This window comes from Accipiter gentilis, chromosome 19 (assembly GCF_929443795.1).
Source record: "Accipiter gentilis chromosome 19, bAccGen1.1, whole genome shotgun sequence".
Lineage (NCBI taxonomy): Eukaryota > Metazoa > Chordata > Aves > Accipitriformes > Accipitridae > Astur > Astur gentilis.
In genome coordinates this window covers 25,526,468-25,551,501 of record NC_064898.1, presented here as the reverse complement: position 1 = coordinate 25,551,501, position 25,034 = coordinate 25,526,468, and the positions used below count along the sequence as shown (strand labels likewise).

At 47.4% G+C, this 25,034-nt stretch overlaps 1 protein-coding gene across 1 annotated transcript; it reads right to left on the bottom strand.

Annotated features, from left to right (window-relative positions):
• Positions 1 to 1,588: 1,588 nt before the first annotated feature.
• WNT11 (Wnt family member 11) lies at positions 1,589 to 23,826 on the bottom strand. Its single transcript, XM_049823161.1, has 5 exons — positions 23,744 to 23,826; positions 14,347 to 14,582; positions 13,324 to 13,601; positions 11,592 to 11,884; positions 1,589 to 1,952 (listed from the first exon to the last, which is right to left on the bottom strand). The coding sequence occupies exons 1-5, from the start codon at positions 23,824 to 23,826 to the stop codon at positions 1,778 to 1,780; spliced, it is 1,065 nt and encodes a 354-aa protein (XP_049679118.1). The 3' UTR covers positions 1,589 to 1,777.
• Between the last annotated feature and the right edge of the window lie 1,208 nt (positions 23,827 to 25,034).

Genomic DNA, 25,034 nt, shown 5'->3' with positions numbered 1-25,034 from the left:
TTGAAGAACCTCAAAGGCTCTGCTGCCTTCTGCTCCTGGAGAAGACATCCTTCTCCAACATCACCTTTCCTAACATGGACACAGAGCTGGATGCCCACTGCAAAAAAAAGAGCAATAAAGGCAACCTAACCTGAGCTAAAACCTCCCCTGCACAGCAACTCCTCTCCACATGCAGAAGCGAGGAGCAAACTACCCATGAGAGGTATTAGTCACGTTTGTTATTAAGCTCCTTGGGGGCACTGGGATATTTTACCGATGAGAGTGATTGCTGATATAAGAAGCAAAACAAGAACGGTGATTCTTCCTTTGTCCAAGTGCTCCATTTCATTGTCTTGACCGTATCTTGGCTAATTCTGCTTAAAATGAAGAGGCTGGGGAGACAGGGAATAAAAGAACTTATCTATCCCACGCCAGCGAGTGCCTCGAGCCATGCTCTTCTCCCGTCCTTGGGAGGAAAATCAGGGTTGCTTTCCAAGTAGGAGAGTGAAACATAATAATCTAACATTTTGCTGTTGCACCAGTAACTTCAGCATTTATTTCATACTATTGTTAATGCTTGTTTATAATATATAGATATATTTATGTAGGAAGTAGAGTAGACAAAAGCGCAAGATATATCTTATAAATATTTCTGTATGTCTGCATACAAAAGAAAATATGTACAGCCACAGATAGTGGTTCTCTGCTGTGTCAGGGCAGGGCCACGTGAAGGACTGACACGTTCCCATTCTTTTCTGCTGGGAATAGCTGCTGCCCTGCATGGCTGCACTCCCTACAGCCAGGACCAGACTCGCTCCGCTCTCTGCAGTTTCTTGGGGCTGCGTCAATGGTTTTGCTGGGGGAAAAGAGGCGGCAGCATATTTCCCTAAGGATCTGATGGCCCAATGTGGCAGAACATTGGTGGCTAAGGCCATCACACTCAAAGGGCAAGAGAGAAAGAGAGCAGGAGCTGGTTTGTTTTTTTTTTTTTTTTTACTTTTCCACTGGATTTTGAGTCCACTTTGGTTTTTTATCCTAACAGCTCCACTACTATCCTGTGGACCCCATAAAGTCCTTCTCAAGGTACCCTACTCTCACTGCCTCCGGGATCCCAGGGGATTTTTTGCATGGTTGAATTTGAAACCCCGTCCAGCCTGGACAAATCAAGGACAGCTTTTCCTGCAGCAGTAAGTAACTTCAAAGTCACAGACCTGTGTAAAAGAAAGGTTAAAATGAGTTGTTCATTTCAGGGGGTTGACCTGAAATCTTTCCACCTTTATCATCTGGAGTGGATGCTTCCCTGCTAAAAATAAAGTCTTTGGCAACAAAAGCAGTTATTGCTGAAAAGTTGTAGCATTTTCCCTTCTGGGATGGTCCTAATGCAGACTCAGTACCTGTGCTAGAAGGCATAGGCAGGTGTGAGCCTTAGTTATTTTCAAACCAGAGTTGCTTTTCTTCCCTGGGGAAAGTTTCTATTTTTGTTTCTCAAAATACTAAGGCACTTGATGGCCGGACGTCATTGGCAACCATAGGAAATATTTTGGAAGAAGATACCATCCCAAATGAGTTTTTGTCTTCTCAGAGAGCATTTTATTGGTGGGGGGAAACATTTGTGGGTTTGGCTGGGTGTTTTTTAAGGGTCTTATTTTTACTGGTGGGATTGGTTTTTTTTCCTCCTACCATCTTTCTTCAAGTCTGTGTCTTTACAAGACGTCTAGTCAAGGAAAGGTTTTCTCTTCTCTGAATAGTGCTGGGGTGCCGCCGGCGTCTCAGCTCCCAGGTGGAGAGAGGAGGGTTTTCATTTGCACACATATCTCTCGACAGTCCTCTCGCACTTTTTACAGGTCACGTAGCAGCACCAGTGGTACTTGCAGTGGCATCGCTCCACCACTTTGTCCATGTAGGGGTTGTAGCCTCTGCCGCAGCACATCAAGTCGCAGCTGTCGCTCCCGTTGGAGGTCTTATTGCATTGCCTGGAAGAAAGAGAAGGCAGTGAGCAAGCACAGATCCCCGCAGGGCTTTCCAAACCACCGCCCTGAGGTGGTGCTGGAGCCTGCCAGCTCTGCGTGGCACCGGGTGAAGCCAGCACGGCTGCATCTCAGCTGCAGCATGCACACGGCAGGGTTGCAGGGGTGAGCACCCAGCCCTCTACACCTGCACGGGAGGCAGGGAGAGCCCCAGGGCTGCACTCGCATCGCCTGCTCTGATGCCCAGGATTGCGCTTGCATCACCTGCTGTGACACCCAAAATAACATTAAACTCCTGTTCTGACTCTCGGTTCGGGCTCAGCGGCGTTCAGGCTGCCCGTCAGCCAGGACCAATTCCCGTACAGGCAGACGAGCAAAGCTATCGTGATACCTCCACCAAAACAAGACTTCACGGTCCCTAGCAATCTGTAGTCCTAGACAGGCTCCAAAGCTGTCTGAAAGGAGCTGGAAGAAGATGATACCCTGAAGAACAAACACCGGTGTTTGTCCAACACTACCTAACCTGAAAAGGATGGAGAAAGAACCCTGCAGCCACAGAGTATTTGCACAGGCTCCATGCCAATGATCCTGGGCTGGGAAAGCTCCCAAGCAGGCTGTTACAGCCAATATCCAGACCTGACCCTATCAGGGAAATCACAACCGATACTAGGAGGGCCGGACTTTGCACTTTCCCCCCACGAGTTTCTCCCAGCACGGCATGAGCAGCCGGGGAGCTGGCCCTATAACACCCCGAGTCCTGACCCAGGAGCAGGCAGCACGGCAGGAGCACAGGGTAGGATGACAAGTCGCCAAATATCACACGGATTTTTACTGCTTGTTTTGCTTCTGCTTTTAATTAAAGCCAGACTCGTCGGGATAAGTCAGCCATTGTGTGGGGTTCCCTCGCTTTGTTCGCTTGCAAGTGGCTGGCTTGAGGTTTTCAGAAGTAACTCGTGAATTGGGAAATCTCTTTGACTGGTCCATTGATCATGGATTCACAGCCATTCTCAGAAACCAGCTGTCACATTCACCTAAAATACTCCAAGTTGGGTCACTGGACATGAGAGCGCAACAGGCATTGACTTTTGGATGAGATGAACCATATCCTAGAGATCCCGTTTCTCCATGGGCTGTAAAGATAGCCCAGGGTGGAAGAGCTCATGTTTGGTCAGATGCTTGGCTGGACACTAGCACTGTGGGGTAACAGATCTCTTTATGCACCCAACACCATGAGGCTGTGAACTTGGTGGAGTCCTGGAACTGCTGCAAGAAAGGCGGTTTGGAGAGTGGGGGAATTGCTGACATCTCTCCTAAATCTTATTTGGCATGCCTATTTTGGACAGAAACACTCTAAGGCTGGTTTGGGGCAGGGAAAGGAGAGAGGAGCACGAGTCGGACTCTTGAGCTGAGCACTCCATTAATAGATGAAAACAAATCCATGAGATTTATAGGAATTCCTCATGAGGTAATGCTTTAGGAGAAGTTACGGGATTAATGAGGTGTTGAGATTTTGTTCTTGTTCTTCCTTTATTTTTTTCTGACTCAGGCGGGCCTCCTGTTTGTTATTTCTGACTCGCATTCCTCTCCAGGTTCAGTGTTTAAAGGCCCCCCCCTGCTCCCCCTCATTCGGGAGTGTGTGTAAATATTTACAAACCTTTGAAAGCCTCTACCGAAGCTGAAGTCTGCAACCACACTGAGCGTGTTTGCCTAACGCTGAACCAAAGGCGTTGTTATTGCCCCTGCGAGCCAGGGCCCCTCCACCAGGAAACCTCCGAATGACTCCTCATAAATGTATTAGTAAATGCATTAAATATTCGGAGCAAAGGTTCAAATATAGGTGTGTTGACATTAGAAGAGGGGAGGGTATTTGACAACCTTACTCAGCTTTACCAGTGGATGGAAAGGTTGTTGCCCGGAGGTTCACCTAGGGAGGATGGGGAGTCTGCAGAAGCATGGTGATGGATGTGCAGTGCATCTGTGCCACCTCGTGCTGAGAGCTCATTAAAATCGCCAAGAAAAGGAATACGGGTCCACTCTTACTCCAGGTCACTGTGGAGTACATTCACTCCCCAAATGTACGAAGCACCCGACAGTCAAATTTACCCCATTCAAACAGAGAGCAAAACTCTTCTACCTTCTGTATTGGGACCTGGGAATCTCCCTTTCCTTGCACCCACTCCTGCAGTTTGCGAAGAAAAAAGTGGATCCACTAGGAGAAATACCTTTCCATAGCTGTCCCCATCCCACCCAGCCTGAAATAAAGAAAGGAAAACCCCAAAATATTATTAAAAAATCCCCAAACTTCCCTCAGTTTTGGATGAAGGAACAGGGACATTCTGGATGGATGGGTTGAATAGCCAAAACAAAGCTTTTGACCCCATCCTGAACTTAAATGGGCTTCTAGAAAACTTCCCTGACAATGCCACTAACCAGAGATTTTGTTTTCTGTTTTAAAGCATAGGCCTGGATGAATTATCTTTATTTTTCTTTAAACAAGCTGAAACAGAGGTAGTTTCTCAGCTGCATCTATACATACAAAAAGCAAGTGGGGGATGACAAAGAAGCCTGAAGACCAGAGTTTACCCACAGAAGCTGCCCCCGAGCATCTGCTTTCAGAGCCCACGGCTGCAATCTCACCAGGCTCCCCGCTGATGGGTTAAGTTCAATCTCATTTGTTTTGGGCCTGGTCCAGCACGATTCCAGCAACTCAGAGAAATGCCCTCCTCCTGAGCCTCAGAGAGAAAATACGAAGGCAGGCGATTGCATCTTAACACAACACCGTAAACTCTAGAAGCACTTGGAAGACTGGTGAAAAACGATGCTTCGGCCGTAATCCCAGCCAAGGTCCTGGCTCAGGAACAGGCTTTCACATTGTCACAGTGCTTTTTCCTTCTTTATGCAAGAAGGGAGGAGGTCAGCCCTGCTGACTGGACAAATCCCACTCAATATGCCTGTCCAAAATCTCCCCTTTCTAGCCCTCACTTGCAGAAACACTGTGGTATGTCATATAGCCTCATCATGGGGGTAGCTCCTCGACAGAGATGGTGAAGGACACCCCAGCACTTCTAAAAGTCTTCCCCCAGATAGAGAGGCTAAGCCATCTCCCAGTTACCTCCTGGGGGATTTCCATTTTAAAAGCTATGGGGAGATGTCACGCTTAATTTCATTGTGGGTCCCAGTTCACTTTTGTCCTATCAGCAGATATAAGGATAGATTCTTTGGGTTGCCAGCCGGCCTCTGAGAGCCAAACTGAGGCCAACTCTGTACTGTGTCACCCACAAAAATGACATATGATGACAGGGATGGGCCAGATGTCCACTGGGACCTCATTCCATCAGTCCTATTGATAAGTGGAAGCTGCCTACGAGTCCATAAGAAAAGTCATTCTGGGACACAGCAGCTGCCTGCCTGGCCCAGTACATCTCCCAATAGCTGTGGGAGATGCTGTTCAGGGAGGAAAACACAAACCTGGCCACTTTCTGTAGTTGTTTTCCTCATACACCAGCAGCACCTGGGCTGTTGCATTAGGGATGATAGAAGGTATGTTCCTGCCTAGACATCTCAGTATCCTCTTGAGGGCAGCTTGGCTGTGCGTTTGTCTCATCCCTTTCTGACCTCAGGGAAACCATCTGCCTCCATGAACTCCAGCAGCCACAAGTCCCAGAAGGCAGTACTGCTGTGTAAAGAAATAATTTATTTTTTCTCTTTTAAATCAAATTCCTATTAATTTGTTTAGTGCCCCTTGCTCCGGTAATGTTAAGTTGTACAGCAGTATATAAAACAAAGAGAAAAATAATTCAAATCCCCCAGGAGGTATGTATCGCAATGGACATTGCTAAAAATACATCAAAGTGCACAGCTCCATATAAGATTTTGAGGGCAGAATCTTAACTACTTTTAAATCGCTTTCTCATCCACAAGGAACGACTAGAGACTGACACTGAACAACTGTACGAAAGAGAGTTATCAATAGTACATGTCAGCAAAGGCATGTCAAGGGAGATCCTGGAACCAGCCTGTATTTTCATTAATGAGGAGTAGAGAGTGAGCTTAAAAATTTGTGGATAACGCTGGGGCTAAAGGAGCTGAGAGCATTTTGTGAGAGTGGATTAAAATGCAAAGTAAGCAACACACTTTGAGAAATATCCAGATAAATGTGGGAATGTTCCCAGGAGAGTCAGAGGAGTAGTTCAGAAAGTAGAAAAGGATGAAGGAACTGATTTAGAGAAGTTTGTAGGAAGAGGTGTCTTCCCATCTATAAAAGATTATTGCAAAAAGGAGAGAGAAGAAATGTTCTTTATATGCTGAGGAAAGAGGACAAGAAATTATTAGTTTGATATCAGATTAAAAAAACCATAACTCTGAGGATAGTAAAACCCTGGAACAGGTTGTTTAGGGAAACTGTTTTTAAGACCAGAGTAGACAAACATCTTCGGTAGCAGCCTAGGTGGTCTTATTTCAGTCTTGCTCCTAAGATCAGGCTCCACGGAAAGTCATTCCCAGCCCTGATATTCCCTAACTCCAATGCTTTTTTGATGCAAAGGGACTAAATATGTTTAGGAGAGCTGGCTGCAATTTTTTTATCCACTGAATTCACTATCCACTGCCATTTTACTGTGTGAAATCACTCTTTCCACCAATAAATTTATTATTCACAAATCTGTTCAGGAAACTTTATGGTCAAATCCAGGTCTCTCAAAGTGGGAAGGATTCAGACTTTCCCAGGGATTAACTGAGAAAAAAGCCCCAAAAAGCACAGCTGCCCTGACTACTGAAATGGGCACCAGCTACGAGCACATTGCTTTGGGAAAGTAGAAATAGCAAAGCAAGTGGGGGGAACACAAAGCTACCATTTTTCTGCCTTTTCTCCAGTTTAAACTTCTGGGACAGTCACAGATTATTTTCTATTTGCTATTCATCATTTTTTGGCTCCTAAGAAAAAAGGGTGGCACACCTGGTAACAGTTCCAAAACCTGCTAAATCATCAAACATGTTATAACGTGCTTAAAGCCAAAGTTCACCATATTGCTTCTTGTGCCCTCACTGAGTGACAGAAACTAAGAGAGGCTGTAACAAAAAACAAACCCCAAATGCTGTTGTCGAGCCGTAACTACCACTCTTCCCCATCTAAATATGAGTGCTGCTAAGAAACATCCTTGCCCACATCATCACGCAATGCAAAGCATATTTTGGGGGTGGCAGGAAACAAGCGGTATCGAGGGCTGCCATTGAACGCTGAAAACGACTGCATCCTTTTTTTGCAGCCTTTGATCAGCCCTTCTGTTGGGACCACCAAGATGCCAAAGAGGTAACCACCAGTCCCCATGGCTTTGCAGTCACCACCGAGCAGCAGATGATGCTCAGCTAACTTCATGCATGTTCCTATCCGAGAAAACACGCCAGCCTAAGACACCTCGGGAGACACTTAAGACTAATATTTTATATTGTGGAGAAGAACGAAGACATGAGCAAGGAGCAAGGACCAAAGAACGGCCACATTCGTTGCCAAACTGAGTCAGCTAAGGAGTGGTGGCTGATCAACCCAGCTTAGCTGCAGCGCAGCGTTGCAGCCCGATTTCTGCAGCGTAAGAGAGTTCCTTCCCATCTTCAGCAGGGAGGGACCAGCGTTTGCTGGGCTCTGGGAAAGATCAGTAATAAACAGCTCAGTTATCTCTGCAAGGCTTCAGGGGCTGGAGGCTTTTGCATGCATGGCAGAATTTCCCTTTCCTTGGATTCCTTAAGGGACCTTAAACAGCCTTTGAAATATGATACGTTGCACCCTACTGATAAAGCAGGTTAATACATTTGCTTCTTTTCTCACAAAACAGATCTCAATTTTATAATCTGTTATTATTTATCATTTACTCAAAGCCGATAACAAATTTTTCAGGCAGGAGAAACTGAACTAGCTTGTTAAGAGATGAACTATAGGGTGCTTTTGTCCAAGAAAGCTCTGAAACGGGAACGTATACATTTTTTCCCTGTGGTTAACTTGTTGTATTGAAAGTCGTACAATCCACTTGCTGCTCCACAGATCAGCTTCTTTAGATTTTTCTCCAGACCATGTTTTATTGGCTATGAAAGTGTGATGGTGGCATACAAGCACACGGAGTTTGTTTGGCTGCAGTTGCAGCAAGCCTGTTTGCGGGAGCCTTGGATACCGGTTGCAAAACTCAGCTCCTTAATCAGATTTTGAGCACTTCAAAGAGGCTTCAAATCTCAGGTTCGGGTTCAGCTCCCTGACTCTGAAATCTGGATACACCCCAAGCGCTTGGAGGCATGCAGATTTCCAAACCATTTCTAATGTCAACAAACTAAGAAAGGCCAAGGTGTCTTAGAAAACATTTCAGGCTTGTTCCGAAGAAGGCTTTGAAATCCTTTCAGCAAAGAGCTCTGAAAGGCTTTTGAGTAACCGGGTGCGGGTTTTCTGAGTGGATTTTCACGCGGTTCCACTACAAGGTAATTCAATTCCCTTTCCTGCCTGAAAAACGCACAATAAGTCTGCATAATGCGAGGGATAATTAGAGAGATGGAAGCCACCGATTAGATTATCCCTTCCACCCACCTGCCGGTGCAGGATTGTTCCCTACAGCATACACTGAAACCCAATATGTCCAAGGTGTTGCAACTTAGCCATCAGCCTGCTTCCAGAATGCTCTGAGCAAGCCCCAGACCTGGGGGAGAGGGAGCAGGGAAAGGACTTTTTCTCCATATGATGCAAAACTACTCATTTTTGGTAAATAAAAATGCAGCGATCTGCATTTTTTTAATCCAGTAACAGGAAGAGGGGTTGTTAATGGGGTCTCCTCCCCTTTGCATCCCTTTGGAGGCAGGGCTGGGAAGATGCTGGAGATGCCCAGACCAAAGTCTCCTGGAGCGCGGTGAGAGGGGTCTGCACTGTACACCCCGTGAGCTAATCCCTGCATGTTCATGGCCAGAAAAAGGCCAAAGAGGGAACAGGCAGGTGGTGGAAAAAAAAGAAAAACTGAACTGAGGGACCACCACCAAAAATCCCTTTTTGATTGCATTTACCATAAAAGACCTTAAAAATTAGCCTAGTAGGAAACAGCAGGATCTCCCCCCCCCCCCCGAAAACTTTGATGTGCACAGGGATAAAATGTTAAGATGCCACCGAGACTTGACTTATAAAATAAAAACCCGTTTGGGCTATTTCCATGCGAGCATTTTTACATCTTTGCAGAGTAAGCTCAAACCACATTTTTCCCTGCCCTCTCTAACAGCATCCCTTTTGTGCTCCTTCTCCCTCATCTCTGTCATTAGGTGCTATCTCTGCAGCCCCACAGCTGGCTGGAACAGAGCCACCGCGTTTAAAAGACATTTAGATGTCCTCTTTGTGAGAGAAAAATTGCAAAGGGAAAAAGACATGCATGGGAGGAGGAGGTTAGGGAAGCTCCCCTCCTTTTTCCCGCTCCCTCCAGGAAGAACGGACCGATCTGCAAACACATTGTGTGCATTTTACACTTATTTCCTCTACTAATTTAATGCAGAAAAGAGGCTGCTACGGCTTGTGTTACACATGCCAATTTTGAGGCACCAGGCATCTTCTCAAGAGCGTGCAGATGGATTGCGATGAAAATGAGCGTAACTACACATGACCTTAAAACTTGGCCTGAGAGATGCGCGCAGCTCAACACGGGACTATCTCGCCCTCCTCCCCTCCCACGGCCATCACCGTCTTGCACATCCGAGAATAAGGAGTATTTCTTGACAAGTTCCTTTTGAAAGTCATCCCTTCCTGCCTCTAATATCTCAGTCCTCTAAATCCTCACTCAATCTCACTTCCCACGGACCCTCGCCTGGCAGGCTCACAATCACTGCTGTCGCCTGTCTTGGGATAAACGGACGCCTGCAATACACATTTTCTTATCCTTGGAAGAAAAAAAAAAGTCATTCAAGACCTTGACATATTTTTCATCCCTAGCTGGGATAAAAAGGCAAAATCTGCTGTAAAATGAAATTAGATGATGAAGAAGTCACACCTTAAAAGGATTTCAGCTCATGGAAAATGTTTTACTTGGCAAATCTGTAATGGATTCAGCTTGGTTTTGACACGAGCTGTTGATTTCACGCAATTCCTATAAAACTGATTTCCAAATAACCTCCACAATTTTTTTCATTGCAAAACAGAGTGGCACAACAAAGAGGTCTTTTTCAAGACACAAATTTGTCAAAACCTATACAAATCCCCAAAAACATTGCATCCACTCAAATGACATTTCCCCTCAGAAACCAGTTTCAACACATGCTTTTTTCCCTACAATCCTCAGTGACTCATAAACATCTTCACTTGCTAATTACTGCTCCACCGCTGGCCTGGCATTCCCACCACAAACCTGCCAGGTAAGTGCTGTTGTAGAGCAGTCCAGTCATTGGTTTTGGAGGATACAAAACTGTAACTGCCACAAAACGTCAGAGCACAAAAAGGACACACTCGTCTCACTCAACTGTCGTCACCTCCTGATCAGCTCCACCAGTTAAATGCTGATATATTGTCTACAGAGCTGCGGTTCCAGATTAAATGGCCATTGCCAAAAGATAGCTTCTAGAGTCCCCTCACCAAATACTTTGTATGAATCAAAGGTATCCAAACAGTATCTTTTCTGCATTTGGGTCATTTACTTCATTTCCATTACAGCAAAACCTTCTCTTCATTGAACCAAAGTGGCCCAAATACCACTACATCCAACAAGAGTTAAAATGAGGACACCTCACAAAAGGGCAGGCGCATGCTCCTTGCAATGTGTCTGTCTGAGTCTCCACCACAAAGTAACACAAAAAGCAAAGAAAAATTATGATAACTATCTAAAGAAAGCCAAGCCAGCAGACAGGAACTAATGAGACAGCTTGAAATTCAGCCATCACAGCCACCTAACAAAAAACCTGGAAATTCTGCAAACTTTTGGAAATACACAATTGTTTGGCTGTCGAAGGGTCTGCTGCCCACCTAGAGATGCTCAGACTGCTGAAACGTGGAATTGGTTTGTATTGGAGGGAATTAAACAGATGATGGGAAGAGACAGACATGTCTGCTGCCTGTGAAAGGGGACAGCACTGTGCCCAGTGGAGGCCGGGTATAATGATCTTAAATCACTAATATTAATGAGATGAAGAAATTCCTCTGCAGAGACATAAGCAATACAAATGCACCTGGACTTTTAAAATGCAATGGAAGAAAAATCTTTAAAATTCACCTTTGTAGTTTTCAGGGCTCTTTTAAGGTTGCCTAGGAGCACTGGTCCTAATTGGGTTAACTCTTGCCTACTTAGAGGAGCCTTACAGTAGAGTAACAAGTCATCACATCTGCAGCGATTGCAAGAAATGACTTAGAGACACTCAACACGTAAGCACCTGCTTGATCATTACAAGTTACTGCAGAGGTGAGCTGCCTGGGGGATTTCAAAAGGTATCTTGTGCCTGCCCGATAACGCAAAAAGCGTCTGCAGCCCTGTCTGGGTCACAGCCACCACTGATAGCCTTAGGCATCTGTAGACCATACCATATGTTAGAGATGTCCTTTACCTGCATGCATGTGCTACCTCCCCAGTTATTTGCCTCTTATTCATACATTCCCCTGCCCTCTTTGGGGCTCAGAGTGCAGTCAGTGCCTGCTGCAGAAACCCTCACCTGTCCTGGGTCCCGTGTGACCCCACTTTTTCGTTCTTCATGCAGAAATCGGGCGAGCTCTGCAGGTAAATCAGCTCTGTCTCTTTAACCGGCCTGATATCAATATCCTTTGGCACGAGGTATTTGCGTGTGCCCATGGGCCGGTGAACAACCTTGGTGGCTGATAAATACTTGTTTTTGAGGTCCAGTGCAATGTCTCGCAGCTCTTGAAGGCCTTTCCAACAGGTCTTGATAGAGCATGACCCAGAAACTCCATGGCACTTACATTTCATTTCAAGAGAGGCTTTCAAGACCTGCAAAAAGGAATGCAGGAGTTAGGAAATGCCCTTCTCTTACCTCCAAACATCCCACAAGCTTGCTAAACAAGGCACTTTCTTGGCTGGGACTGCTATAGAAAAGGACTGCTGCTCTGATTTCTGCACAGTCACTCTAGAGTAGCTACTGTGCAAAGGGAATGAGATCCCACAGCTCCTTGGTGATCGCTATCAGCCCGGGACTACTTTCACCAAGGCACCTTTGCAGCCAGGAGACAGAAGAGTATTTTGAATTTTGATCAGATATCTACATAAGCCTGCATTTCCACCCTCTAGATTCCTAAGGACCTGAAAATCAAACCAATCCATAAATAATTAACATCCATTTCTGCCTCCAGCAGCTTTGGGTAACAGAGATGTCAAGGCTCTGATGAATTCAGGGCACCCTCGCCCTGTCTTTCTGCTGGCCATGGGGCCAAAAGAGCCTTTTACTTTAGTTCTGCACTAGTCTTATTTCTGTGGGACATGGCAGGATGCTGGCAGGAAGGGGTGAATGCAACACTATGTCCCAAACAAAAATTTGCCCATTGCAACTAAAACAAAAACTCAAGACATTACAAAAATAATAATAAAAAAAAACCCAAAAAACCCAACCAAAACAAAACCGATAGAGTGGGAACTGTAGAGAAAAACACCCGGGGAGGCAAGTTTGGCATGGTTGTGCTCTGCAAAGGTGAGTCCAGCCTGTAGCTACGCAGTAAGCTGCCAATGAGCTCAACACACTCCAAGTTTTATCTGCTCCAGTGCCCGAGCACAGGCAACCCTGGAAGGACCAAGCTGTGTGGTAGGACCAGCTTCGGGAACTGCTGCAGCCCCAGAGATGGGTGCAGGGGCCAGCTTTACAGTCCCCCACCCATTCCTCCAGCTGCATGGAGGGCTGCAGGAGAGATTTGCACCTCGGTGCACACCAAGCACTGCACATGGTAAGCATTATCCCTCCGCTGGATGCAAGCTGTTACAAGCGCCTTCTGCCAGATATGGGAATAATCACTAGCGAAGCAGTTTGAAAAGGAAAAATCAGCCCTCCTGGCTGCGGGGATGGCTGGGAGGCAGCTGCTGCTGGACGCATCTGGCAGATGATAATCCTCCACGCTTACACAGCACTTCGCCTGTGCAACGCCCTTGGCAGAGCACGAGGGGACCCATCCCCACCACACCTCCTGGGGTAAGCATCCTTGGCTGTAGAAAGGGTGGCAATGAGACATCCCACCCGCGGTTATATAGGGCTGATAATAGCATTCAGGACCTCCTGAGTCCCAGCGTGCGGTATATAGCCGCAGCCTTCAGCAGGCCAAAGGAGTTCAGAGCAATCCGGGAGAAACCTGCTCCTTTTGCTAGCTGATAGACACTGAACCTCACAGAGCGACCGACCACTACAGATGATTGTACAATTACAATAACTCTCGTGGATTTGTTACCTGTCTCCCTACTTCACTGTTGTGCAGATGCATCAGTTTATTGGCTTGTGATCCTGATTTTTTCATCTTCATGGGAGCATCTGAAAATTTGGACCCCATGATAAGACCATAGTTGAGGTTGTCTGCACATCCTCCCCATCGATACCCAGGTCCAGGTGTCTCACCTGGGATGGGACCACAGGAACAGCCAGGGAGGTCCCCGGTGGTGCAGGCTCTGGCAATGGTGTGGCTGATGGCAGCAGCAGAAAGGGCATACACAAATGCTGACTCCCTTGTGCCTGGAAGAGACAAGAACTCCAGCTCAGCCTCCTGGGACAGCTAAACATTCCCCCAAAAGCGACCTACACAGCCTGTGCCCCAGAGAGCAGCAAGCACACCAACTCACTGCAGCTGAGACCTCCCATGGCATCACCAGCTTGGAGCACGTCTCCTAAGCGAGCTTCTCAACACGAGACAACATCCCAGCAGGGCAAGGAGGCACGTGGACTTAAGCAACTTGTCCATCGTGGTGTCATCTGCTCTTGGAGCATGTGAAGAAGTCCCCCCCATGGATTCTCCTGCCTTCTTTTGTCCCTGTGCTGGATGCTGCTTGCTGGCAGGTCATGGAGCTGGTGTGCACGGAGGGGGGGGGGGGGAAGTGGTGGGGGGGCCACAGAGCTGCAGCACGAGCATGCAAGGATGCTCTGAGCCATGAAAGCTGGTCTGTGCAGCTTCACGCATAGCATGTGCTGCTTGACAAGTCTGCGTGCCCAGAACAGCAGCTCCATGGCTGCAAGCAAGTCCACCGTGACTCCTAATGAGATGTGTAAGAGCTGTGAGAGACCAGGTCTTGGACTTGAGAGCTCCTGGGCATGACTGGCACCATAACGATGAACACGGTCTCAGAGAACACGACAACTAGGCTATGTAGTCCCTCCACGTCCCCCCCCAGTAGCAAGACCCTCCCCAGTCCCAGCACGCATACACACACGCTGGCTGACTCTACTCACTCATGTCCCCGGCTGAGCCAGCAGTGCTGTTTACCTCTCTCTAAGTCCAGCAGGTAGTTAGGAGCCAGCTCAATGGAAGAGCAGTTCCACCGCATGTCTGAGAAAGTTTTACGGCAGGTCTTTATCACTTCCCGTGCCGCCTGGATGATGGTCTGCATTAGCTCCAGGTTGCTGCGGCACAGCTGCACCTGGGAAACCACCAAGCCTTCAAGCTGCTTGCAGTGCTGGGTTTGATTTAGGGCCAAAGCTGAAGGAGTCTTGGACAGAGCTCTGAGGAGACAAGAACATGCAAAAAAAGGCATTAAAACCTGCAAAAAAAGTTAACCTTTGGGTCACTATTAATTTCGCCGCTATGTCCAGTCCAGTGAATGCTTTGGCCTGTGTTCATCTGACTTCATTTTAGCTACCTGTAAATAGGTGCTTAGTTTAAGCTGGTGAGAAAGATGGGCAACTATGAAGAGTGATCTATCTCATCTAAAGTAGGTGTTTAAGGTAGGTGGGGACAAACACCCTCTAGAAGTGCCCATTTCTCTCCGTCACCTAGGGGAGCCTGGACAAAGCTCCTGGGGCATATGCCAAGTTGACTGAATGTGTAAATCCTTATGGGAAGGTTTTTTGCTGAAGAATGAAGAGAATGGACCTCCCAACAGTGTGAAAAATGACCCATCAGTTCCACGATAACAGAAAGCTGGATCTTCCAAGATTATGGTATTCAGAAGAAAAAAAAAAAGCAAAGTTGGTGTTATCAGTGTTTTGCGTTCAGCATCTGTCTCACACACTCTCTAAGGATTATGCTGAATGTCATGTAATTAATTATGGAGAAAATCCCTTGCAAAGCCTAGGGAAAAGCCACCAAGTTTGCAAAACAGATGCTTTCCCTTAGAGTTAATGCCAAGGGCCTCCACCAATTCCATCACTGTTGCACATAGATAAATCTGTTTCTCTAGTCTCCAAAAATGTAGTGCAGAAGAGCAATGAGGGTATGTGCAGAGAAAGCACCATGGTCAAAACTGAGAAGGGATCCACTAACACCAGCATGTATGTTACCATGGAAGAAACCAACAACACCCGAAAGACCCCATTGGTTCTTGTAGTGCGCATTTGCCAGTGTTTCCAGGTAAAAAAAGAAAAAAGCAAATGCTGCCATGCGTCGTCCAGGGCTGTGCTCTTCTTCCCCAAGCACCCACAACGATCAGCAGAAGCCTGGTGTGTAACTCTCTTTGTGTCTTTATGACCTGCTTAGGGTAGTCATAAATGTTATTCATTCCCATAAAACAACTTTCTAGCTGGCTGCATCAGTAACTGGCATCTGATCCTGGCAACACAACTGCCTTAACACATATTTCCTTCTCTCCTTGTTAAATGTATTGCCTTTCAGTTTCATCCTAAGCCATCTTGGTTAGTTTGGCTTATTAGCAGACACATTTCTGGGTGCATTTCACTTTATTACTGTAACATCCATGTCCTTCAGAAGTTAAATGAGATGGAAACGGAGCTAAAATTGAGCCCTAACCAAGATCCGGGATATTAGCACTGATCTCCAGCTGTCAGAAAAACACATATATGTTCCACCAGCTCCCTCAACGTTGGCTTGAACCAGCTGCTGTGTATGTTGGAGCTCTCTTTGGGCTGTGCATAACTGCTAAACCCAACTGCTCTTCTAGCGGGGAAAAGCTATGATCCTTCTAGGGCTGAGCAGGTCTGCACTGACAAATTCCCAGGCGGCTAGAGTTTGGCATTTCTGGCACTAGATAATCAGTGGCACACTTGGAAGGGAAACCACCACTCTGCTAGCTATGTAAATATATACATCATACATGTATTTAAAGAGGTCCATTAGATATACAACGAACAGGAGTTTTAGCCAGTGAATTTCAAGGGAAAGGAAAAAGTGGAGTATTTAATTGTCAGAAATTCTGCCCTGCAGTTCATCTTGGTCCTTTGCTCATGCAACGCTCCCTGTCTGGAGAGGGGCACCTCCAGAAGGCAACTCATCCTGCCTTAGACATGAACCAGTGCTGGACCTGAGCAGGTGAAGACAAAACCTGTTGGTGATATTCTGGGTGCTCAGGTATCTCAGATATAACATGTCCTTGAAGGTAGAGGCATGAGTCTTTGGCCAGTATGAATTCACCTGACTGCAAACCCCTACAGTGTGGACCTCGTGGTAGTCCTTCAGGGTCCTTCTTCACCCCATGGAAAGAAAAAGCCATGTCTAGGGAGTAATTGGCCTGATGTGCTTTTGAGATCTACAGTAGGATAACATCATGCCCTAGAAGTGCTCATTTTCTGCACTGCCTATAGAGGGAACCCAGGCACCGAGCTTGGACGCGGACATCTGGACTGCATAAGCACAGAGCTGAGTGAGATGTGTCCAACCCCTAGCACTTGGCACCAGAAACCTGTGAAAACTTATCCCAGAAAGCCTATCAGCAGCTCTCAGGAATGGGCTGAAATGCAAACCAGGCAAGGGGCCAAAGCAGCTCGTCACTAATAGAGTAAAAATGATAAATACTCCAGCACAGTATGTCCCAGCAGCAAAATAAGCAGGCAGGGTGAGGCAGATGAAATGAGAGAGCTTCACAGCCCGAGATTCAGGCAAACGAGGAATGATCCAGGTCTCTGAGAGATACTGTACTATGGGGCACCAGCTCAGTTTTCTAATCAGAGGTGCCAAGTGACACTTTAGAGGCCTTGGGATGTTTCCCCTGGCCCTTCACAAAGATACATATATCGCCTAGGTCCTGCACCACATTTTCGAATCCTGTATAGATGTCTTCGGCATCTTTGAAGGACCTGGAAGCCTACATTGAGGCACCTGCATCTCACCATTACAGACAAGTCATGAACAGCAGAAATAACCACCTACAAGTTGGGATGAGAGCTGAAATCAGACTGAAACTCATCCCCGTTATGAAAAAAGGGGACATGATACAACGAGACCGTGTTATTACAGATGGCCTGAAATCATCGCCATTACAGAAGCAGATTTATAATGCAACAAGAAAGAAATTCACTTTGTGGAAGAGGGAAAAATATCTGCCAGACAGTCAAGAGAGGAAGGACTGTGGCCCCACTGGGGAGACCTCAGTAAATGGCAGCAATAGCTGTTTCTCGTCGAATGAGCCGAGCTCCAGGGAGCCCACCAAGAATAAAAATGCAAGACGCAGGAAGGTGTTTTCTGAACATCTCCCAGGCCTGAACTTCATGCCTTTGCTTGTGAGAACCTATAATTGGAAACATCTCCAAGTGTCAGGAGGAAAAAGTAAAGGGTAATGGAGATGGAAAAGAAAACTCACAGTTACTGGAGTTGCTTGCCGAGACCAAAAAGTGCATTTATAAATCACAGATCAGGAATGTGAGAGGCCTATTAGGTCATCTAGTCCATGCCCTGACAGCCCAGGTTTGCTCAGTCTCTGTCCTACATTCAGAAATGTCTTCTCCACCTCATCACTTTAAACCCTCCCCATGGAAAGGCACCAATCGATCCCCAATCCCCAAATTCTGGCAGCACCAGGGGGGGATGTCCACCGCTTGTAAAGGACATTGCTGGAGAGCAAAGTCCCTTTGTGGGGCAGTGGAAAGGAAATCACCTTCCCCCAGAAGAGTCTTGTCCATGGTGGGATTTGGTGGTGCATCTCTAACCCACCTCCACCCAGTCTCCATTGCCCATCAGCACTGGGAAGGAAACTGGAGCCAAAGGGGAGCAGCCAGCCTGAATAAAGCAGCCCTCAAGGGCATAGTTAGCAGAACAGCCTTTAGTCCTCAGTCTGGGAAAAAATCCCTGATAAACATCTTCCTTTGGACTCAAACCCTTCATCTGAGAAGCAGCACATGGGGATTTTACCTGCTGACACCCTATAAATGCTGCTTTTCACTGTTTCCTCGTGCTAACGTTGTGCTTTCCTCCCTTGATGCTCCTGCCCCATCCTTCGTTCTCCAGAAAGCTGAGGACAGCTGGGGAGTGGTTGATTGGTTTGTTGGGTTTTTTTAAATATACATATTTGACCCATCCCTTTAAATAAACAGGCCCCAAACCAAACATCTCCTGTTTTATATATAGCATAGCAGGGCTTTCAGCTGAAGTTATGGATACTGACAGAAAACCATAAACGTAATTACAGAGGAAATATGATGCATGGATGGATCATGACTTTCGTTTACTCTTTTAATTATCTCAGGCAGTTAATAAATTCATTTGAAAACATGAATGCTCTACAGTGTTAGGTCCTTTGAGAGGTACGGGCCCATTCCTGCAGATCTGGGCTCCATGAGAAGACTATTCATAGGAGCAGCAGCTTGGGAGAAGTACGCTCAGATCTGAGCAGGTATCAGTGAAAGCCATACATTATTTGGTTTACAAGGACCACTGTGAGCAGGACACTGCTCCTGGTCAAGCCAAAGGGAGAAAAACTCTTTGAATTGAGCGGTGAAGCATTGGTGCCCTTTAAAACACCCTTAAAGGGTAGAAGGATCTCCTCTCTTTTTGATGTGGGCTCTCTCCGGAGGGCATCTGCCCATCCTCCCTTGTGTGGTGTGACCTGAGAAGGTCTCACAGAGGGACTGTTGGTGAAACCATGAACTTCTGCTCCAAATTGTCCACTTTGCTTTCTGCGAAGGCACTCTATTTTTTATGCCTATTCTTAAACCCCTTAATCTTGCAAGGATTTGGGTGAAACAAAATGATTTAGACAAAACTACACGCCTGTGGAGAGTGAAGTGTGCTGTAAACTTTAGTAGAGAGAGACAGAGATTGGAGGTTTTTAATCTGCAGGAGCCTCATTTTCTCAGGTTTTCAACTGGAAAAGGCTTGCAGGGCTGTTACAGTAACCTTGTCTAAGCTCCTGGTAGTCAGAGGTGGTTCATGTCCCTGCCACCCTGCCCTGCACCAGTCCTGGTCTGGGGACCACAAGCTCTGGGAAAGCCACCATGTCCCTTGATAAATGCTTCCACTTGTTCTGCAATGCCTTTTCAAACAGAGAAGCAGGATTTATATAGTTAAAAAAAAAAAAAAAAAAAAGAAATAAAGAGGAGGAAGAGGGAAAGGAGTGGGGGAAAAAAACCCAACCCTGAAGTAAAAGCTTAAAATAAGAGCTGCTTTCAGATACAGTGCCAAATCCAGCACTGGCAGTAGTGGGCACAAGGCCATTGACTTCCAGCCCAAGCTCGACTGAAGTTGATGCCAGCGGCGAGTTGGCTCACCGAGCGCCGAGGAAGGCCATGGAGCTTTGTCAAGTTTTCCCGAGCTGCCTACGGAGCGAAGAGCAAACTTCAAAGCCGTTGTCCCCCCCCCTCCACACCTCACCCCCAGCCTGCTCCCCTCCCGCCATCCCCGTCCTGCAGACCTTTCACGGCAGTTCATCTAGCAGCCCCTTTGCCAGGCAGACGGTCTCCTCGCAGGCGCCCGTGTCCCGATGTCCCAGCTCCCCCCCCCCTCCGCTCCTCCCCGGGTTGAAGGAGAGAAGCAGGCGCTGCCGGGAAGCACAAAAATCTTTCCATTTTCCCCCTTGCTTTCTGCTGGCTGCGGAAAGGCTGCGGTGCTGCTTGAGGTTGGTGAGCTGGAGGATGTCCTGGGTCCGCCAAAATGCATGGCTCAGGCACCTTTTGCTCCTGAAGGGCTGTGATTTAACCACGGGAATTGTGCAGTAAAGCTGACCTCGTAGCTGGGAATGGTGTTCAGCTAGGGATGGCTCCAGAGGGCACGGGGCATGTCCAGGCCACCACAACGGGGACAGGTAGAGACTTCCTAACGTGACCAAGCTGCACCTAAAACTGATGGGATTCCTAATGCCACCACTTGCTGTCATGGGCTGACCCTGCAAGCCCCACAAAACCCCCACATTTGCTGCATTTGGCTTCTTTACAACCACCTTTGTGTTGAAGGTGACGCTCGATACAGAGGGACAGTCCAACCTTGTGTCTTGGTGCCGGGGCAAAGGAGATGCCAACCCCCGAGGAGCAAAAAGTGCCTTGAAAGCCACTCAGTGCCTGGACATCCCAACATCTGCAAACCTCAGTGGTGTGCACATCTGGCTGCAGCTCCCTCTAGTGCTCATCTATTTTTCAGCTCAACCCAAATAAGTTATTTCAGCAACCTGCTTGGCCAAACCCAAACCCTTCTAGCAAGGCTAAAGGGGGTGTAAAAGGAGGTGGGTAAGGCAATAGAATTCCTACACGCATTGGCCCTAAGACATCTCACGCTGAAACCGATGGCTGCCTCACCTCCCCAGCCGCTGTGATGCAAAACAAGTCCTGAGGACCACAAAGCTATGCAACCCCCCCTGCTCTAAGGATGGGAAAGTATTTGCAAAAAGCAGCACGCAAAAATAAGACTATGGGGCTCATACGCATTGAATGGAAAGGCTTCTTTTCCATGACAACCCTCATCCTGCAAAGTTCTGTCCCTACCCTGACTTTACGCCCAAGCAGCTCCCTGGAGCTCAGATGGAAGACGCCAAAATACGAAGTTTCTCCAGCAGCAAGAGCAGGTTTAAGAGATGCTGACCGTCCACGCACCACGCTGGATGCTCGGCAGCGCATGCCTCCACGGCAGGGAAGGGCACAGTGCCGATTTACAACAGCTGGGGATCTGGACCGCAGAACTCGTAAAAATAAGCCAAATAAAATAAAACAAATAGCTCCCTTTTACCTTCTGATTCTATGATTCTCCTCACTCTTACTAATTTACAGGGGATATTTGTGTTACAGGGAAGTCCTAAACAGCTGGAAAGTGTGTTTTCCTTCTCCCCCTCCTCCTGCAATTACATCATGCGCTGAATCAAAATTGAATTTCCTATCGCCTTCCATATCAGTCGCTCCCTCTTCCCCAGGCTGGCAAAACTCACCTCCTTATCTTCCCCCTCCCCTCCCAAATCCTCTTTGAAGCTCGCCTCTGGCACCGTGCCTACAACAACGGCGCAGCGGGCAGACCACTGAGACAAGCCCGCGACCGAAAACATCTTGTAGCACTTTCCTCCCTCTTCATCCCATCCTTTCCCCCCCCTCTCCTTGCACAAGAGGCGAGGGGCAAGGTTTGGTTGTACAGCACCCAGCACATGAGTCCGGGGCTGGGATTGCAGCTCCGAGGTATTACTTGGTATTTGGTAGCATCGATCTCTGTTCACCAAGAATTTACCCGTGCAATTTCCAAGGATGGTCCCCTAGGCACAAGGATGGCAGCACAGCTGCAGCGGGGAAAAAGAGAGTGATGAGGAGCAGGGGGGGGGGGGGGAAGGGAAATTGGCCTGTGTTTCCATAGAAAAACAAGGGTGGGGAAGGGAGGAGAAACAGCAAATGAAAACCAACCCCCCCCCCCAATTTTGTGAAATCCCAGCTGGCAGCATCCCAGTCGTGAAGTGCCCTGGGACAGGGAGTGCAGGTCTCCGCCAGGTTTTCAACAGGTGTGAGGGGAGCCCCGGCAGCGCATCTGGATGCAGTTCATGCTTCAAATGCTGCTTTAATCCCAGCTTTCATCTTCCCCACTCGCTTTTCGATAGGGGGGATATGTCTGCTGGGAAGGGGAGGAGTGGCTTCTCCCCCCACCCCATCCCCAAAAGCAACCCTCGCAGCTTAACCGCTTACCAGCCAAAAGGCTGCTTTTGCCAACAAAGCTATTAAGGACCTTGCCCTGCCTTCCAGCCTTTTTTTCATGTCTACAGCTTGTCACCACGCTATCAGGTTCCCTCTGAAGCTCATCTCACTCCTGCCCTTTGGAGGAACCCAGCCCTTTGCTCAAGTTTTAGCCCCTTGCTTAAGCGGGACCCTCATGCCAAGCATATCAGCGAGCCCCTCCGCTTAGTTATGGGTCTGGACCTAAGTGCCCTGCCGAATCAGGCTGCCACAAAATAGCTCTATTTCTGCGCTGAATAGAAATAAAGGTTGCAAATGAGTCACCAGGCTCTGCCAGCCCATGGGCATGTTGCTAAATGTCCTGCAGAGAGGAGATGCCTGCCCTGTGCAGGGTGCTGGGTATATGCAGGGCTGAGAGCCTAAATGTTCAAGGAAGCTGGCAGGAAGAAATAGCCGGGCTATGTAATTCAGCTGTGGTGACTGCTACGAGGTGTAAAGCCAAAACAGTGAAGAGCAAATCAGATCCTGACTCTCCTCTACTTCCAAGGTGGTCCTTAAAGTATGGAGACAGCAAGTGAAGGATGCCCTGAAGTAGGTGCCTATTCCTCCCGCCTGACCACATGCATTTAAACACCCTACGGTCGGCTTCACCCTGCTTCTCTTTAGGCATATAAAAGGTGGATGTGTGGTCTCAACCAGCTCCCTGCAGTCCATGCATGGCATCTCCAGAGGACACCTCCTGACATTTGTGTTGGATGTCTCTCTTTGGAGAGGGTGAATCGCCATCTGGAATGTTCTCTTGCCTATGACCGCATGCAGGGCAGTGAAAACACTGGCTCCAACAAGACATCTAACTTGAAGGTGTCCAAATTTAAGAGACCCTTTATAAAAGACGGCATGGGGAGAGCCTCAAATGACAACGACTGGGACAGTGGAATGGGAATTAGACATAGCACAGAAGGAGGAACAAAACAGGAACCTCTTGTCTCAGTTTCCCCACCTAATCCCGAGATCATCACCTCGACGCACTATACCCTACACAACAGACTCTTCCTGGCATTGCATCTTATTGTGCCTTTTCTTTTACGGAAGACACTCATTTGAGGCTAGCCCACATCCCCTTATTTATTTTGTGCACAGCTTCAAACCCGGGTAGAAAAGACAGATCACTCATCAAGGACATGAAACCAGATGGGTGTTGGAGGGGCTTGTTTGTTTATTTTGCAGTAAGCAACTAATTGATTGCTTGCTTAAGCAAAGAAATGAGATAGTGATGTTTTCACTTTGTTTGCAGCGACATTACCTCCGAGGAAACTCGATCCAGACTTGACCACACTCCCTGGTATTTCTTCACCCTCCTCCCCCCCCCGCCTCATTTTTAACACCCTTCATGAAATCCAAAGGTTAAAAGGTCCACAAAAAAAACATGTTATCTGTCAAGCATCCCCTGTGGTTGGAGATTGGCGGCATTATCTTAGCTGCCGTCCCTACTGCTCTCAGCTCCTGCTCAGCAGGACCTGCGGTCCCGGTGGGAGAGTTTCCCAGTGTGGCAGGAGCTAACGCTAGAAACTTCATTAAGTGGCTCATGTGAGTGTTCAAGTGTGTGCCTTTCCTTTGGTATCAATGAGGAGAAGGAAAAGCAAGCCTAAATCATGCATATTTTGGAAAGAAGATGGAGGCATATTGTTAGCACAAGCCCCTAGTACACACACTTGAAATCAATGAATGCCTCGAGAAATGCAGCGCTTGCTGCTCTTTAAACGGCTTTACAGTGTGCCTCAAATAGCAATTGCAAAAACGGGTAAGAGACCAGCAATGCCTACAAAGACTTTAAAAATGCAGAGAGATAGCCAGGTACTTACATCCATTTTATCCCATAGCAAAGCCCCGTCTGCAGAATCAAAGACAGAAAACCAGCTAAGAAAAATCGCAGACTCGGCTTCATTTTCTCCACCGTCCCCCACTTGCCGAAGGAAATCAGCTTCTCCAAAGAAAAAAAGGAGTTTGCCTAATTTTCTGCACAACGTATTTCCCTTCAGTTTGGGTGTTGCTCCTCCTTGGAGATGAACAACCTGAAAGGAGAGAGAGAAAGAGCACAAGCTACAGTTAACTCTGAAGTTTAGCGAGTCGTCGCGCGCGAGAGATCTATTATCCAAATTGCAAAGGAGTGGTTTATGAATCATGAAAAAGTTTGGATTATCCCCTCTCAGTCCCCTCCCTCGACAAGCCTTGATACAACCTTTCGAGTCAACAGACAGACAAACCGTATGGCTTGAATTACACCCTGAGTTATGGTCTGATTGTGTGTTTCCATTTAACCCTGCACATGGCAAGACTTCATTCGCTGCTTCACTTTCGCCCCCCCCCCCCCCCCCAAAGGTTTGTGTAACTGCTTGGGAAGAAGGAAAAGAAAAAAAAAAAGAAAGATAAATCTTTAGACGAGCCCAAATCTTCAGCTATTCATCTCTCCCTTCCTTCGCTCCAGATTTTCCCCCCCCCCCCCCCCCCCTTCTTTTTCTTCAGAGAAGACAAATTATATAAACTGCATTTCCCGACTTCACACAGGTGCCCATGCCCTGCAGATGTTTCGGTCTGATCTGTTACAACAAATGTGTTTTGCTCTTTCCCTTCTGCTTTCCTTCTCACCTCATTAACTCTGCCTCTCACTTCTTCCAAGTCCTCGGGCACCTGGAGCTCACGGAAAGGGCTGCAACTTCGTAAACATAAAATCACATTTCTGTCTCTGGGGAGCAGCCAGGAGGAGACAAAAGCTCTCAAGGATTCCCCCTCCTTTTTTTTTTTTTGTTGTTGTTGTTTTTCCCTTCTTCAGCCCAAACAAATAAACAAACCAGGTGCAGGACTTAAATTCTTAGAGGGGTCCTCTCTGTCTCCGGGGCACGGCTTGCTTATTTTAGCAGCGGTATTAATAGCAGTAAATGGGTTTCCCTTCAGTTATTCACTTCAAACACTGCTCTGGGCTACTCTTTGTGGTCTTTGCGGTGGTTTCCCACCCCACGAGAAAGCCAATAATAAAATAAACAGAAAAACCTGCCCACCACATTGTACCGCTGTGAAGGGCTCCGTGTTTCTGGAGTCTCGCAGCCCATCGCACGGCACGCTGGCATCCCCACGCTGTGACCGCTCATGCCCCCA